Source organism: Giraffa tippelskirchi, chromosome 7, assembly GCF_054371585.1.
Source record: "Giraffa tippelskirchi isolate mGirTip1 chromosome 7, T2T-mGirTip1v1.2.pri, whole genome shotgun sequence".
Classification (NCBI taxonomy): domain Eukaryota; kingdom Metazoa; phylum Chordata; class Mammalia; order Artiodactyla; family Giraffidae; genus Giraffa; species Giraffa tippelskirchi.
This window is the reverse complement of record NC_137281.1, coordinates 2689347-2704404: the sequence shown is the minus strand read 5'-3', so window position 1 is coordinate 2704404 and position 15058 is coordinate 2689347. Positions and strand designations below refer to the sequence as shown.

The window sequence follows — 15058 nt, the reverse complement described above, 5'->3', positions numbered from 1 at the left end:
TGAACCCACATCTCTTATATCTCCTGCATTAGTAGGCAAGTTCTTACCACTAGACCCACTTGGGAAGCAAAAAAAAAAGATAAATAATAACAAGAGTTTGTATTTGTCTAGCTCTTTCTCCCCTGCCCCTACCTTTTTTGGCTGAATGTTGTTACCTTACTCTGTGGTCTGGTTCAGATTCAGATTCAGGAAGCAGCCCAACGTCACTCTCACCCACATTCTGCCCCCAGACCTTCTGAGTTGGTTCTGTTCTCACCAGCTCTGAGAGTTCAGACAACACGGTTGCTTATTCGACAAGCCCTGTTAGAACATGCATTTTGTTGTTGTTCAATCGCTGAGTCATATGTGACTCTTTTCAACCCCGTGGACTGTAGCCCGCCAGGCTCCTCTGTCCCCGGGATGGGTTACCATTTCCTTCTCCAGGGGATCATCCCAACCCAGGGATCGAACCCGTGTCTCCTGCGTGGGCAGACAGATTGTTTACTATCTGAGCCACCAGGGAAGCCCTGATGATATCACATCTATTATTCAAACTGGATGTCTCTTCATTGAGTCATTCAGATTTTGAATAATTTGATTTTAAACTAGCCATTAATCACTAACTCTAAAATTATTTTTTAATTGAAGTATAGTTGACTTGCAATGTCGTGTCAGTATCAGGTGTTACATAGTGAGGTGTGCACCTGAAAAGTGACTCAGAAGGGTATCTTTTTCAGGTTCTCCTCCATTATACATTGTTGCAAGACGTTGACTATAGCTGCCTGTGCTCTACAGTAGGTCGCCGGCGCCTGTCTCTTTTTGTGTCATCTTATTTATCTCTCCGTTTTTGGCGGCACGGTCTTCACGGTGGTGTGGACGTCCTGAAGTCGTGGTGAGCAGGGCGCCCTCTAGTGGCGCGCGGGCTTAGTTGCCTGGCGGCAGGTGGAATCTTCCAGACCAGGGATGGAACCCATATCCCCTGCACTGGCAGGCGGATTCTTAACCTCTGGAACCCCAGGGAAGCCCACTTATCTATTTTATATAGTAGTGCGTGTCTGTTAATCCTAGCCTCCTATTTTACCTCCTCCCCTAATCACTAGTTCTTTATTAGGAAGCTCCAGGTTTTGATAAGAGGTTCTGTCAGTGAGCGCTGGGTATCATTAGAACAAAACACAAACCCCTCTGAAAAAGGAATTTTTATACAATTTTCTGATTCTTGACTCTTTTTTATAATTCAGAGAAATCATTCGTTTTGACTTTTATCTTTTAATCGTATTATGAATCACCATACCACCTTTTTGGAATCAATGGTTTCCCACTGACAGGACTCTGCTGTGTATAACCAAAGCACCGTTAGAAGCCTTACGGGGTGTATGGCATTCTTTAGGAAATTAAAATGTGGAGACGTTAGATAATACTGCATATAAATGAATGTACCATCATTGACATGTGTTGGTTTTGGGTGAGTGTGCATGTGTGCAAGCCCATGTGCATGTGTGTGCATGTATTTGTGTGCATGGGTGTGTACACATGTGTGCATGTATGTGTAGATTATTAGCAGTGCAGTTCAGCAGAAGAAATGGCTTTTTTAAAATTAAATTTATATATTTTTAGTTGAAGGATAATTGCTTTACAGTACCGCATTGGTTTCTGCCAAACATTAACACGAATCAGAGGAATGGCTTTTTTAGATATTTCTTTATCTGGTTGCGCCAGGTCCTAGCTGAAACATGAGGGATCTTCAGTCTTCTTTGGGACCCTTGGGAATTTTGGTCTTCTTGCAGCTGTGGGATCTTTGACTTCCCACATGAGCTCTCAGTCGGGCATGTGGGGTCTAGCTCCCTGACCGGGATGGAACGCCGGCCCCTGCATCGGGAGTGCTGAGTCCTACCCGCCCGACCAGCAGGGAAGGCCCTGAAACGTCTTTACTTGTCTGTCGCTGATCTGGTCCCCGGAGCGGCCCCCCGCTTGATGGCAGGACACGCACACACGCACGCACGCACACACACTCACACACGCACTGCCAGAGTTGGATACTTAGCCCCTGCCAACCAGTATAAACACACCCCAAGGCATTTATTCCGCCTCAGTGTTTCCCTGTCCACGCTCCACCCAGGGTGGAGGGAGCAGTCATTCGCACCGCAGGTAAGACTCCGGGCTCCCGCTGGCGCTGGGTCCGAGCTGACCGGCCGTGCGGGCCTCGCTCACAGGCCGCCGGAGGCCGACGTCTGCGGGCAGTGGTCGAGGGGGCCATCCTCGCTCGGCTCCCTGGGAGCCCGGGGACCCTTCAGGTCATCGCGGTGTGCTCTTCGTCCCCGGGAGCTCAGCGTCTGAGCATCTGTCCCTGCCCCATCGCACCCGGGTGACGTCTCTCCTCCCACCACGACGGGGCCCGCTGTGACGCCCCATCACTCACCCCCGTAAACACACTGGAGCAGGCAGGGTCCGAGCACGAGGTCGAGCCTCGCTGCCTGACCACGCAGCACTGCCTGGCTCGGCTTCCAGGTGGCGCCCGGGGCCCTCAGAGCAGGAGGGCCGTCCCTCCCCACGGGAACGTCCTTGCCCCCCAGGACCCTGAGTCCATCCCCGGGCTCTGGAGGTCACAGGGTCGAGAAGAGGAGACTAGCCCTGACTTCCTGTTTCCTGTCCTCTCTCTGGGCCCGACTTCTCTTCCCACTGCTCCCCAGGTGGGAAAGGTTTTTCTTTTACCTTTGTCTTTATTTTTCCTAAACCCTGTCTGCTCCCCGATGTGGGCTAGACTCATAAAAATCCTTTTCAGTGGGGCAGACAGCACCCGGTCAACCATCCATGAACCGGGTGGGGGCATAGAATATTCAGGAACGTCTCCAGAAATGCCAGCCCTCCACACTTCCCTCTGCTAAGCACCCACCTGTCCGCCTGTCTGCCTGGGGTCAGGGTCAGGCCAGGTTTTAGGGGAAATGCACCATTCTGTGATCGTTAATTTATGTGTCAACCTACCTGGGCTAAGGAGCCTCTAGAGCTGGTAAAACAGTATTTCTGGGCGTGTCTGTGAAGGAGACTCTGGAAGAGATGAGCTGAGAGAAGGGATCCACCCTCACAATGTGGGCAGCTCCACCCCATCCCCCGGGGCCCCCACAGACCAAGAAGGGGCAGGGGGTGAATTCCCTGCCTCTTCTGGAGCTGGGACGTCCAGCATCTCCCACCCTCAGACTCAGAGCCCCTGGTTCCTGCCTCCCCAGCCCCAGGCCGGGACTGACACCGCCGCCTGCCAGGTCTTGGCCTTCACACCCACACTGGGGCTGTCACACACCCACACTGGTGCTGGCACACACCCACACTGGCACTGGCACACACCCACACTGGGGCTGTCACACACCACACTGGCGCTGTCACACACCCACATGGACGGTGTCACACACCCACACTGGCGCTGTCACCCGCTCTCCTGGGTCTGCAGCAGGTCCCGGATCGGACCCTCCACCTCCTGAACCCCGAGAGTCTGTTCCTGTGATGGCCTCCTTGCACAAATCCCCTTACAACCGTGTGATGACCTGTCGGTCCTGTCGGTCCTGAATAATAAGTAAGAGCGGGAAAGAACAGAGACAGAGAGGGACACAGAGAGAGAGGCAGAGACCGGGGAGACTGAGCACAGGAACCAAAGGAAACAAAGGCGCAGACGCCCGAGGCAGGAGGCAGCTCTGTGCGGAACCCGCCTCCAGTGTAAATGAGAAAGGTCAGCACTCAGAGTGAGCTGGGGGCTGGGCACCCTTCTCTGAACCAGGACAGAAACCTCCTGGCTGGTGAGAGACAGCCCGCCCTGAGGCAGGGGCGGGGGGGCAGGTGTCCACGGGGGTCTGTGGCCCCGTCACTCAGAGCTGGCCGACCTTGGGCAGGTTATCTAATGTTGCAGTCCCTTGGTTCTTGCAGAAAAGCAGAGAAGAGAGTAGGACATTCTGTGGAGGGTTTGTTCGAGGGTTAAATGTGCCAGTGTTTGCACAGAACTAAAATAGCCATTGTAGGAGCTGGCTGAGGAGAAGGACATGGCAACCTACTCCAGTATTCTTGCCTGGAAAATCCCAGGGACAGGGGAGCCTGGTGAGCTGCCGTCTATGGGGTCGCACAGAGTCGGACACGACTGAAGCGACTTAGCAGCAGCAGCAGGAGCTGGCTGAATCTAGGATGAATTATTAAAATATGTTTAAGATGTATAAGGACATTTTAAAATACCAGGCCTGTAAGAGGCGTGCAGGTTTCTTATGTTTCTATTAAGAAAAACGAAAATATTGACAACTGGACGCTGCCGCCCCCTAGCGGGATTTGGGGGTCAAGTTTCCGTTTTAATCAGTGTGGGAACGACAGTCTGACCCCCATAAGCAGGGCGGTGACCACGCACACCACTCAGCGGAATCGCGGCTCTCCTGGCTGGTTTTGGGGTGGAGGGAGTGTCCCTGGTTATCCTATACCTGGACCTGGAGTGACAAGGGTAGGTGGATAGTGGCCCAGATTGTGGACCCCCGTAAAGGAAGTGGTTAGGGGTGTGGACCCTGGATGGACTGGTTTGTGTTTGATGTGTGCGCCCGAGGAAGAGGATTCTTGCTCGGAAATCGGGGGAGGGGCACAACAGGAGAGGCAGGAGACCTGCACAGTTGTCTCAGGCATATTATCTGCTCATCTAGGAAAAGAGATGTCCTGTGTCAACCTTAAAATTCAATGTCCAGTTTTCGGTTGTTGTTTTAACCATTAGTATGAGTTTATTTAGGAATGGCAGAGGGATTGCAATTCAGGACATTCAAACTATGGCAAACCATAGTCAACCTCAGAGAACAAATGAGAATATTACTTAACAGAGAAAAAGGAGGAAGCTGGAAGAGGCTGCTTTGAATCAAAGCCCCTTGAAGAAAAGCAAGCGTTCAGGGCAGTGATGGTTTCTCATTGGCTGGGATGTGGCTGTTTCTCATTGGCTGAGCTGTGGCTGCTTATCATTGGAGGGGCTGTGGCTTTTTTTCTCTTTGGCAAGGCTGTGGCTGTTTCTCATTGGCTGGGCTATGGTTGTTTCTCATTGGCTGGACTGTTGCTGGGCAAGGAGAAAATCATCCTTCCGCTGCTGTCTAGTAAGGGAACTGTATTCCTGCCCAGAAATGTAAAGTAAGCTGCAACAGAGGGGAGAGGCGAGAGAGCGCCCCTCTAGGCTTCCCAACTCCATTTTAAATTAGGTTTCCCTTTATTAATGTTCACACCAGATTATGTTAAAGCATCAACTTTACAGAAGCCTGAAGCAGGACTAATACAAGAGGTGCAGGGAGCTCTACTCCATTGTCATCCTGCGAGCCAGGCGCCACACTCAGTGTGTGCTGCCGAGGTCGCCCAGGGCATCCGTGCCCACCAGCAGAAGGACCAACCATGAGGAGCTTGTGAGGGAGGGTTGGGGCCAGGCCTGGAAGCAGCTCCGTGCATCCTGCTCACTGTGAACGTCATCCCAGGACACAGAGAACTGCAAGGAGGCTGAGCGACCATCTCGCTGGAGCCCAGGAAGGGAGGACATGGTGCTGGTGGGCAGCCGCAGTCCCGCCACAGAGGGGCCACCTGTCCCTATGGGCACCTGCGGGTCACACGGTGGGGGTGTTTCCAGCCTCCACTGCTTCCTACCTGACCTCCTCTTACATAGAGACTCTAGGGACACAGGAAATAGACTCTCAAGAATTCATTATTTCACAAGCTAGTGGAAACAGAAGGAAACATCCCTGCAAGGAGATGCATAGAATTCAGAGTGAGGCATTCAAGCCCAGAGGAGCCCACGAATGGAGGTGGTGCTCCGGATGGACACCCACTCAGGTAGACAGGTGCTGTGTTACCGTAGCTGCTATGTTAGCTTAGGTGCAAAATGGGTCTTTACAGGTGTGACTGCGTTAAGGCTCTAGGGAAGGGGAGATGACCTTGGATATTCTAGGTTGACCCAATGTAATCACCAGGGTTCTTGTAAGAGAGAAGCAGGAGGGTCAGGGAGTGAGGAGATGAGACGTGACCACAGAAGCAGGAGTCCTGATCAGAGGGAGGATCCGAAGATGGAGGAAGGGACCGTGAGCCAAGGAGTGCCAACGGCCCCCAGATGCTGCAAAAGGTAAAGGAATGGAGCCTCCCCTGGAGCCTCCAGAAGGAACACAGCCCTGCCCACCCCGGATTTCAGCCCCGTGTAACTGATCTCAGACTTCTGACATCCTGAACTGTAGGGTAATAAGCTGCATTGCTTGGTGCCGCTATGTGAGTGGTAATTTGTTACAGCAGCCGTTGTATGCTTGTTGGGATGAATGGCCTCCAATCCCAAATCTGAAGGGCATTAGCCTGGTGAGGGGTGAAGGTCAGATCAATGACAGTGTCCTACAGCTGCCGGGCCCTCTCGTGTTTGGAGAATGCGTGGCGTCCAGTGGGGATGAACTGGGGTGGGCTGGGAGATGGGGGCCTGCTTGTTCCTCTGGGTGGACCTAAAGCCTGAGGGACCCTCCCAGTGCAGTCATGGCCTCATCAACTCCCTCGGCCAGTCCACCGTGCCCATGCGTGTGAGTGTCTGCATGAGTGTATATGTTTGTACAGTGTGTGGATGTGTGTAAATGTATCTGTGTGTGCGTGCATTCATGGACCTGTGCATGCCGGGGATGGGAGCTGTACGCAGGTGGGGCAGCTCTGTGCCTTCACTCAAACACAGGTCCCCTCAGACACACTCTTGGGTCAGAAAACACTGATTGTCTTGTTTTGTCTTGTTTCCCTCACTAAGTTTTGGGGGATGGTGGAGGCACAGACTGGGACCTAGAGCCTGTGTACCCAGCACCTCATGCAGGGTTGATGCACTTAGACCTATGAGAACTTTGATGAACAAGGTGAAGTGTGATCCAGAAAACTGGGTATCAGCTATCAGCTGCATAAGTGTAGCCCAGGTTCAAGATCACCACCCGAACTCTAGGAAGGTTTGTAGAGTCAGCTGAGAACACAAAACAGATCTCCAGGGCCAGTGGAAGATTCACAGGACGTGTCTGGAATCCACTGGGCAACTGTAGGAACATAGCTGGGTCTCTGGAAACAGCCAAGCAGCATAGCTGGGTCTCTGGAAACCGCCAAGTGCCAAAGCTGGGTCTCTAGAAACAGCGAAGAACTAGAGCTGGGTCTCTGGAGTGAGTGAAGTGAGTGAAGCCGCTCAGTCGTGTCCAACTCTTTGCGACCCCATGGACTGTAGCCTACCACGCTCCTCCGTCCATGGAATTCTCCAGGCAAGAGCACTGGAGTGGGTTGCCATCTCCTTCTCCAGAGGATCTTCCCAACCAAGGGATCGAACCTGGGTCCTCCCGCATTGTAGGCAGATGCTTTACCATCTGAGCCAGCAGGGAAGTCCTGGGTCTCTGCAAACAGCCAACAAACACCACACCCTGGGCTCTGGAAACAAGCGCTGCACCTTCTTTCCCAGGAGCTAGTTGCCTGTGGGAGGGACCACATGGTTAGTGAATCTTCTAGGAGGTCATGTGGGGTGTCAGGACTCCAGCTCTTGCCTGCAGGAGGATTGACTGGATGTCTTTCCAGAAAGGAATGATTCCACAGGGAAACTCTCCCAATGTCCACTTCAGGCTTTTGCAAGTGTGACTTCCTGCATCTTTAGTGCAGAGGCCAGGTGGGCATGGGGTCAATGTCTGGCAATGGTTGCATACGTGCTGGACTCGGCCAGGGGCTCTGTGCACGGCGAGGACACAGCTGTGGCCGCTCTCTGGGTGAGGGGCTTGTGGTTCAGCTGTGCGTAGGTCACCTCCTGGGGGCCTCCTGCAGCAAGGGTCTGAGGATAAAGATGCAGGGTGAGTTTGGGTGGCTGAGGTGAGGGTGGGGCTGTGTAACCAATAACATGGCAGAGTGAGGGCACATCACCTCCACAGTGAGGACACAGAAGACATTGTGGCTTCTGTCCCTCTCTCTTGGGGTCCCTCCCTCTGGGGGAGTCTGACCACCATGAGTAGCCCATGTGGTGAGAATGTGAGATCCTGCCCGCTGCCAGGGAACTGAGTGTTGTGGAAGCGGATCTTCCAGCCCCAGTCGAGCCTCTGATGAGTGCAGCCCTGCTCAGCATCTTGATGGCAACGTCAGAACAGACCATGAACCAGAACTACCCAGCTGATCCGATTCCAAGTTCCTGGCCCAAGAAACTGAGATGATTCTGTTAAGCTGCTAAATTGCAGGGGTTTTGGTTCAGAGCATTAGCTGATGGATGCAAGCACTTACCGAGGCACCCACCTCTCCATCCGTGTCAGGAAATCTGTTAGCGCTGGCCACATCTGGATGGGAGGAGGACCAGGGCTCAGTTCTCTGAAGGGGAGCTTAGGAGACAAATATGCCTGACCTCACAGCTTCATATTTCGTCTCCTCCCCACCTGGAATGTCCTGGAACGCTTCACCCCCACACTGCTTCCTACATGGCACCGAACCCCTGCTTCCCCTCCCAGACCTGTCCCCCATCCTTGTCTTTACCTGGGGTCCCATCTAGGACATCCACAGCTGGGCTGAGCCTGAGGAGAAAGGACATGTGAGCCCTGAGGGCTGCCTGGGGACAGAGGACGGGCGGTCTGGGAGGTCATCCCCAGGGCCCTCACCTCTGCTGGCATCTCTGCTCCTCGTCTTTGCTTCTGGGAAGCCCTGAGGAGAGCCAGGTGTGAATTAAGAAGAGAAGGCTTCTTTCCAGCACCCCCAAACAGCCTGCCCGGTCACCCCACCCTGTCCCTGAGACCTACCGCGTTTTCTCCGGTGCTGACGATGGAGGAGAAGGACCAGGAGGGAGAGACAAAGGAGAAAGGCCACAGAGACCCCGATGAGAATATAAATCCACTCTATTGACAGGCCTGTGGGAGCTGGGAGGGTGGAATCAGATTGTCAGCCGTATGCGCTTATGGAGCACCTGCTGCATACCACCACCCCCCGACACACACACACATGCTGGGTGCTTGTGGTGTTCACACTCAGATATAAGGAAAGCTCTCACACGCACACCAGTCCTGCGGCTTGGGACTTGCTATCCCCGCTTTACAAAGCCTGGTCTGAGCGCCGAAGCTCTCTGTCCACAGGGCATTGGCAGAGCTGGAATACCACCAACACCAAAGCCCGTTCTCTGCCTCTTTCCCCAAAGAGCACGCAGCACGGGGGGAGAAAATAGTTCCTTGTATGAAAAAGAGCTGCAGTTGTCCAGGCTCAGGCAGTGCTGCGGGGTCAGCGCATTTACTCCTGGTTTTGCACACGAGCAACGAGGATCGTGGAAGGATTGGGTGATTCGACTTGCTCCGGGGCACAGAGCCGGAGAGGGCGGGACTGGATCCAGGCAGTCTCGTGATGGGGTCTGCTCTGGACATGAGTCTCCACAGCGTGAACTGGGAGGGAGGGAGCGAGATGGACTCTTACCCTCGGCGGGTTCAGGGCCTTCGGAGAGGGCAGGTCTGCCTTCTAGGCTGCTCAGGCATAACCATCAGCGGTCCCTTCTCTTGAGCTCCCAGCCCCCCTGTCCCTCTCTCAGCGCGGATCCGGGCCCGCCGTGGACCCTGACCACAAGGGGGCGGTGCGGAGCGGCGGCCAAACCCACTGAGTGTGGGGTCCAGTCTGGCTGCCCTGGGCTGGTTCCTCCCTTCCAATCCCCGTGCCTTTGGACAAGAATCTGTAAGCTCATTTCTGCACAGGAAAAGGGGCGGAGGCTCTGAGAAGGTCCGGGAAGCGCCGCCCACGATGGGCCATCCTGGCATTACTGCCATCAGGTGCCCCGTGCAGGGGCATCTGGCCAGGTGGGTGCTCTTCCCGGGGTCCTTACGAGTGTCAGAGGCACCCCGGTGCCCTGCGCCTGCCAGCCCCCTGCTGTGCTCTCACAGTCCCTGAGCCAAGCCCGGGAGAGGACTGCGCCCTGCTCCCAGCACAGACCCCCCAGACCCCCCTCCAGGCCGGGGTCAGCTACTCACCAGCCGAGGAGTAGCCCTGAGTGGTGGGGGAGCTGACGCCTCCAGGGGGTCCTGTGATGGTGGGGGACAGGAGAAGGATTTGTGCTGTGTGGGGGCTGCCCAGGGTATGTCCCCTCGCCATCCTGAGCATCCGACTGCGGGCCACACACGGCCTTCACTCAACCCCGGACAACACCCCGAGATTCCTGAGAAAAGGGGGCCGGGGCCGGGGCCGGGCAAGGTGGAGCCCCCTGCTCCATCGTGCTGGGGTCATGCCCTCTGCACCTCCCGGAGCTGTGCCCACATCACTGCCCAGACTCTTCATGGTGACCTCATCTGGGGAGGCATCAGAGTGTGCTGGAGGGACCCCGACTCCAGGACACCCTGGGGGCTGACCACACACGGGACACAGATGGCCTCACCCCAAAGGTGCCCCAAAGCACCATCCAGCCCTGGTCAGGGGTCCCCTGGACCTTATGACTTGCCCAGTGAGACCAGGCTCAGGGACCTGAGCCAGGCATGGAGGCAAGGGGCCGTGTGGGCAGAGGGGAGAGAGAGGCAGAGGGCTTGGGGGGCAGAGGGTGGGGGCCGGTGGACAGAGGACACAGCGGGGCCCGGGCACACCTGAGGGCAGGGCAGAGATGTCCTCCGCGGTCCCCTCCAGGCTCAGGGCCTCACTGGGCTCTGACCAGGCAGACTCTTTTTGATAGATGCAGTGATAACTCCTGGCAGTGTCTTCACGCAGGGCAGCGATGAGGAATCTCGCCTCGGTCTTCTGTTTACCAAGTTGGAGCTTGAGACCCACATCCCGGTAGTCCTGTCTATTATCCTTCTTCTCCAGGCGGAAGCTCGTAACCCCGGCAGGACCCTGGCACACGATGGTCACAGGCTGCCCCCAGAGGACCACAGAGCCCGGCTCAGCTGAGATGGAGGGTCTGGGCAGGGTCCCTAGGAGGGGAGAGCAGGACCCCAGGGTGTGTCGTGAGGAGACCACCACACAACGCAGTTCTCTCATCTTAGTGGAGAATCACCACACAACACAATCCACTTGTTTTAGTGGAGAATCACCGCACAACACAATCCACTCGTTTTAGTGGAGAATCACCACACAACACAATCCACTTGTTTTAGTGGAGAATCACCACACAACACAATCCACTCGTTTTAGTGGAGAATCACCACACAACACCAAACGTCAACAAAGGTCCGTCTAGTCATCGCTATGGTTTTTCCAGTCGTCATGTATGGATATGAGAGTTGGACTGTGAAGAAAGCTGAGCACCGAAGAATCAATGCTTTTGAACTGTGGTGTTGGAGAAGACTCTTGAGAGTCCCTTGGACTCCAAGGAGATCCAACCAGTCCATCCTAAAGGAAATCAGTCCTGAATATTCACTGGCAGGACTGATGCTGAAGCTGAAATTCCAATCCTTTGGCCACCTGATGCAAAGAACTGACTCATTGGAAAAGACTCTGATGCTGGGAAAGATTGAGGGCAGGAGGAGAAGGGGACGACGGAGGATGAGATGGTTGGATGGCATCACCGACTGGATGGACATGAGTTTGAGTAACCTCCGGGAGTTGGAGATGGACAGGGAGGCCTGGCGTGCTGCAGTCCTTGGGGTCGCAAAGAGTCGGACACGCCTGAGCGACTGAATGAAGTGAACAACACAACCCAGTTCTCTCAGTGGAGGTCACCACACAGCGCAGTTTACTCTCTGCTCCTTTTTCCTTTTGGAAATTTGCAAAGTTGTACAACCTTCCCCACGATCCAGTTTTAGAACGATCCCATCATCCCCGCAGGGGGTAGCCCCGCCCCCATGCCCATCCTACGAGCAGGTGAATTCCCGTGACTGCAGTTAGTTTCCCCGCTTGACTTAAGGACCCTGAGACTTGGTCAGATCTTGCTGAGGACGACATGGGAGGTGGCAGAGCGGCTGGGGGCCTGGACATGCCTGCGGGCGCCCTCCCTGCCCCCGGCCACTCCAGAGAGAGGGGGAGGGGGACACAGGCTGGGAATGAGCGGGTCACTCGGGGACGAGGAAGGCAGGGCTCTGAGTGGGTAGCAGTGACCCGGGCTGGGTCTGAAGGGAAGGGCAGCTGCCTGTGCTGGGGAAGATTGTGTGTGGCGGGGTAGGTGTATGTGCAGTGTTTGGGGGGGGGTTGTGGGTGTGGGGGGTGTGCAGGGGTGTGTGTGTGGAGGACCTGGAGCACAGATCTGGTCCCACAGACCCCAGGGGGTGAGGGTCCCTGTGTCCACTCCGCAGCACCCGTGCGAGCCCAGAACCTGAAGGGTGGGCGCCGGCTGGAGACCAGGAGAGCTGGTGCTGCGGTTCAGGTTCCGAGGCAGTCTGCTGGCACAGCCCCCTCGCTCAGGGGAGGTCAGTCTTTTGTTCAGTTCAGGCCGTCAGCGGATGGATGAGGTCCACCCACATTGTGGAGGACAATTTGCTTTGCTCAAAACCCAATGATTTAAATGTTAATACCATCCCAAAACACCCTTGCAGACGCACCCAGAATGTTTGACCACGTAAATGACCACGGGCCGGCGGAGGAGACACAAAATTAAATACCACAAATTCCACCACCCCCACAGCATCAACTTGACACCTGTGTGCACTTCCTGAAACCACACCTAACCTCCAGATAAAGACAACAACGCGAATGAGGAGTGAGCTCTGCCGGCGCCCGCCTCTGTGGGGACTTGGCTGGCTCTGAGGTCAACTTCCTGCTTCAGGGATGCAAGCCCTCCCCAACCCCCTGACCCTCCCACCACGCCCCCCACCATGCCCCCACCCAGTTGAGACACGTGGGGTTTCCAGACACCTCAGTGACAAGGACATGGAAATACACTGGGACGGAGGAAGAGAACACTGAGAAAACCCAGGGATGGTCTCTGCAGACTCACCCGGGACCCAGGGACCCTCACCCGCCAGGGAATGCGGGACCAGACCTGTGCTCTAACTCCTCCACAAACACACACACACACCCCATGCACATACACGCACACACACACGTACACACACCTGCCGACATACACATATACCCACATACACACACACCTGCCCCCCACACCCATGCGCACACACACACATGTGCACACACACACACACACCTGCCCCCACACTCGTGCACATACATGTACACACATACACACGTGCACACACACCCACATATACACATGCACACACACACACCCCTGCACACACATGCACCCATGCACATACACACACGTGCACACACATATACACCCACATATACACATGCACATACACACACCCACACACATCTGCACACACACACGCCTGCCCACGTACACACACACTCACATACACACACATGCACCCGCATATACACACACATACACACACACATACACCTACATACACACACACCCATATACATACACAGACACCCAAATACACACACACACACCTGCCCACATACACACACACACACACCCTTCACTTCCCCGTTCTGCAGACTGCTCCCCTCACCTCACACTTTCACACCCGGGACAGGCAGCTGCCCTTCAGACTCAGCAACACAGACTGGGAGAGCACCCCCTCCCTCACCCCCTCCCCCTCCCTCTTTCTTTCCACCGCATCTAGTTCCCGTCCATCCGGTCCATCCGTCCGTCCATCCGTTTACTGACGCCTCCATGTGCCTCTGGCTCCACAAATATGGGAAACACCCCGGCGCCTGCCCCCTTGCTGACAGTCCAGAGGGAGGACAGACATTCACAAACAGTTGTGCAAACCCACAGGTACGAGCGGTGACACGTGCCCTCGGGGTGAGTGTGGGAATCTCGGGGAGGGGGGCAGACGGGAGGCCGAGCTGCCCCCCCGGGGGTCGAGGGAGGGGATTCCTGAGCTGAGACCAGGCGTGGAGGACGGTCCCCAGGCTGAGGGGCAGGGTGGAGGAGTCACCTGTGCGGAGGGTCAGGCTGGGCGGGGAGATTCAGAAAGTGAAAGAAAACCCGGTGCCGGACAGCCTCACGGGTGCTGTGCAGGGGAGGCTGGTCCTCAGCGTCTGCCCGGGGAGAGCGCTGTTCTCTGCACGGGGCTGCCGGGGGCGGTCTGGGCTCGCCCGGTCCTGAGGGTCCGGTCGTCCCTGCGGGGCCATCGAGGGCAGAGGGGGACAGGGGAGACCTGGGCCAGGGTCCCGCACTGGGGCTGTTAGCAGCTGGGGGTATAAGCAAGGGCCCCCAGGCCCCCAGGTTCCACTCCGCTCTCATCGAGGTCCGCCTTGGGGAGACGGGGGTTTGGGGGAGACTCACCCTGCTGGGTGTGGGCCATCTGGGCCAGACAGAGCGCTGGAAGAGAAGCTCTAGTGAGAAAATGCCCGCCTTGCGGTTTCCTCACCAGCTGCAGTCCCGGGGCCTCGAGGAGCCATGGGGTGGGCGGGTGTCTTCCCGTAATTTGCCAACCCCCTCAACATTACGTCTGAGTGCAAGCCCTCTCCTCGCTCTGAAGTAATCTCAGACAACCCCCGACCCTCTCCTCCAGGCCAGCCCTTCTCAGTCTGAACTCACCCCACACCCAGGCCCCGCGTCCAGGACCGAACCTTCCCTGTCACTTGGGTCTGGGCCAAAGCTGAGGGCGCTCCCGGGGATGGAGGGGGAACCACGTTGCCCCCCAGGACCCCGGCGTCTCCTGCTGGAGTCAAGGCTGAGCGGAGCCCCGCTGCCCCTGGAATCCCGCCCCTGCACCCCCGGACTCACCCAGGCCCAGGAGGGTGGAGGGACTGGGCGGCATGGCCCAGCCCTGCTCCGGCTCGTCCTGGAGTCGGTGCTGAAGGACGGAGCCCGCAGCCCACACAGGAGAAAGGGCTGTGCCACCAGACCTTTATGGGGCGGTTTCTACACCAGCAGCCTCACCCAAAGGGGAAGAGCGCCCTCCCCCCACCCCACCCCCCGTCACACTTCCCGCTAAGGGGCTGGAGGGCCGGCTCCCAGCTGTTCCTCCCTCTGGGCTCCCACGAGGCTCAACTCCTCTCCGAGTGCACCCCGAGGTGGGAGCCCCATCCTCCACCTGTGAGCAGAACACGCTTTGTGCCGCACACTGACTTGACCGTCAGTCCCGATTCTGTTCTTGGGCAAAGAGTTACATCCCTTTATGCCAACAGGTCCTCGTATTGAAAATGAAAACCCTGA

General features: G+C 56.2%; 1 protein-coding gene across 1 annotated transcript; it reads right to left on the bottom strand.

Moving 5' to 3' along the window:
- Positions 1–4686: 4686 nt before the first annotated feature.
- On the bottom strand, positions 4687–14768 carry LOC145512349 (leukocyte-associated immunoglobulin-like receptor 1). Its single transcript, XM_081506093.1, has 9 exons — positions 14627–14768; positions 14183–14218; positions 10530–10853; positions 9927–9977; positions 8721–8837; positions 8583–8625; positions 8461–8498; positions 8215–8267; positions 4687–7774 (listed from the first exon to the last, which is right to left on the bottom strand). Exons 1-9 carry the CDS (start codon positions 14658–14660, stop codon positions 7628–7630), a joined length of 843 nt encoding a protein of 280 aa, XP_081362219.1. The 5' UTR covers positions 14661–14768; the 3' UTR covers positions 4687–7627.
- Positions 14769–15058: the final 290 nt, after the last annotated feature.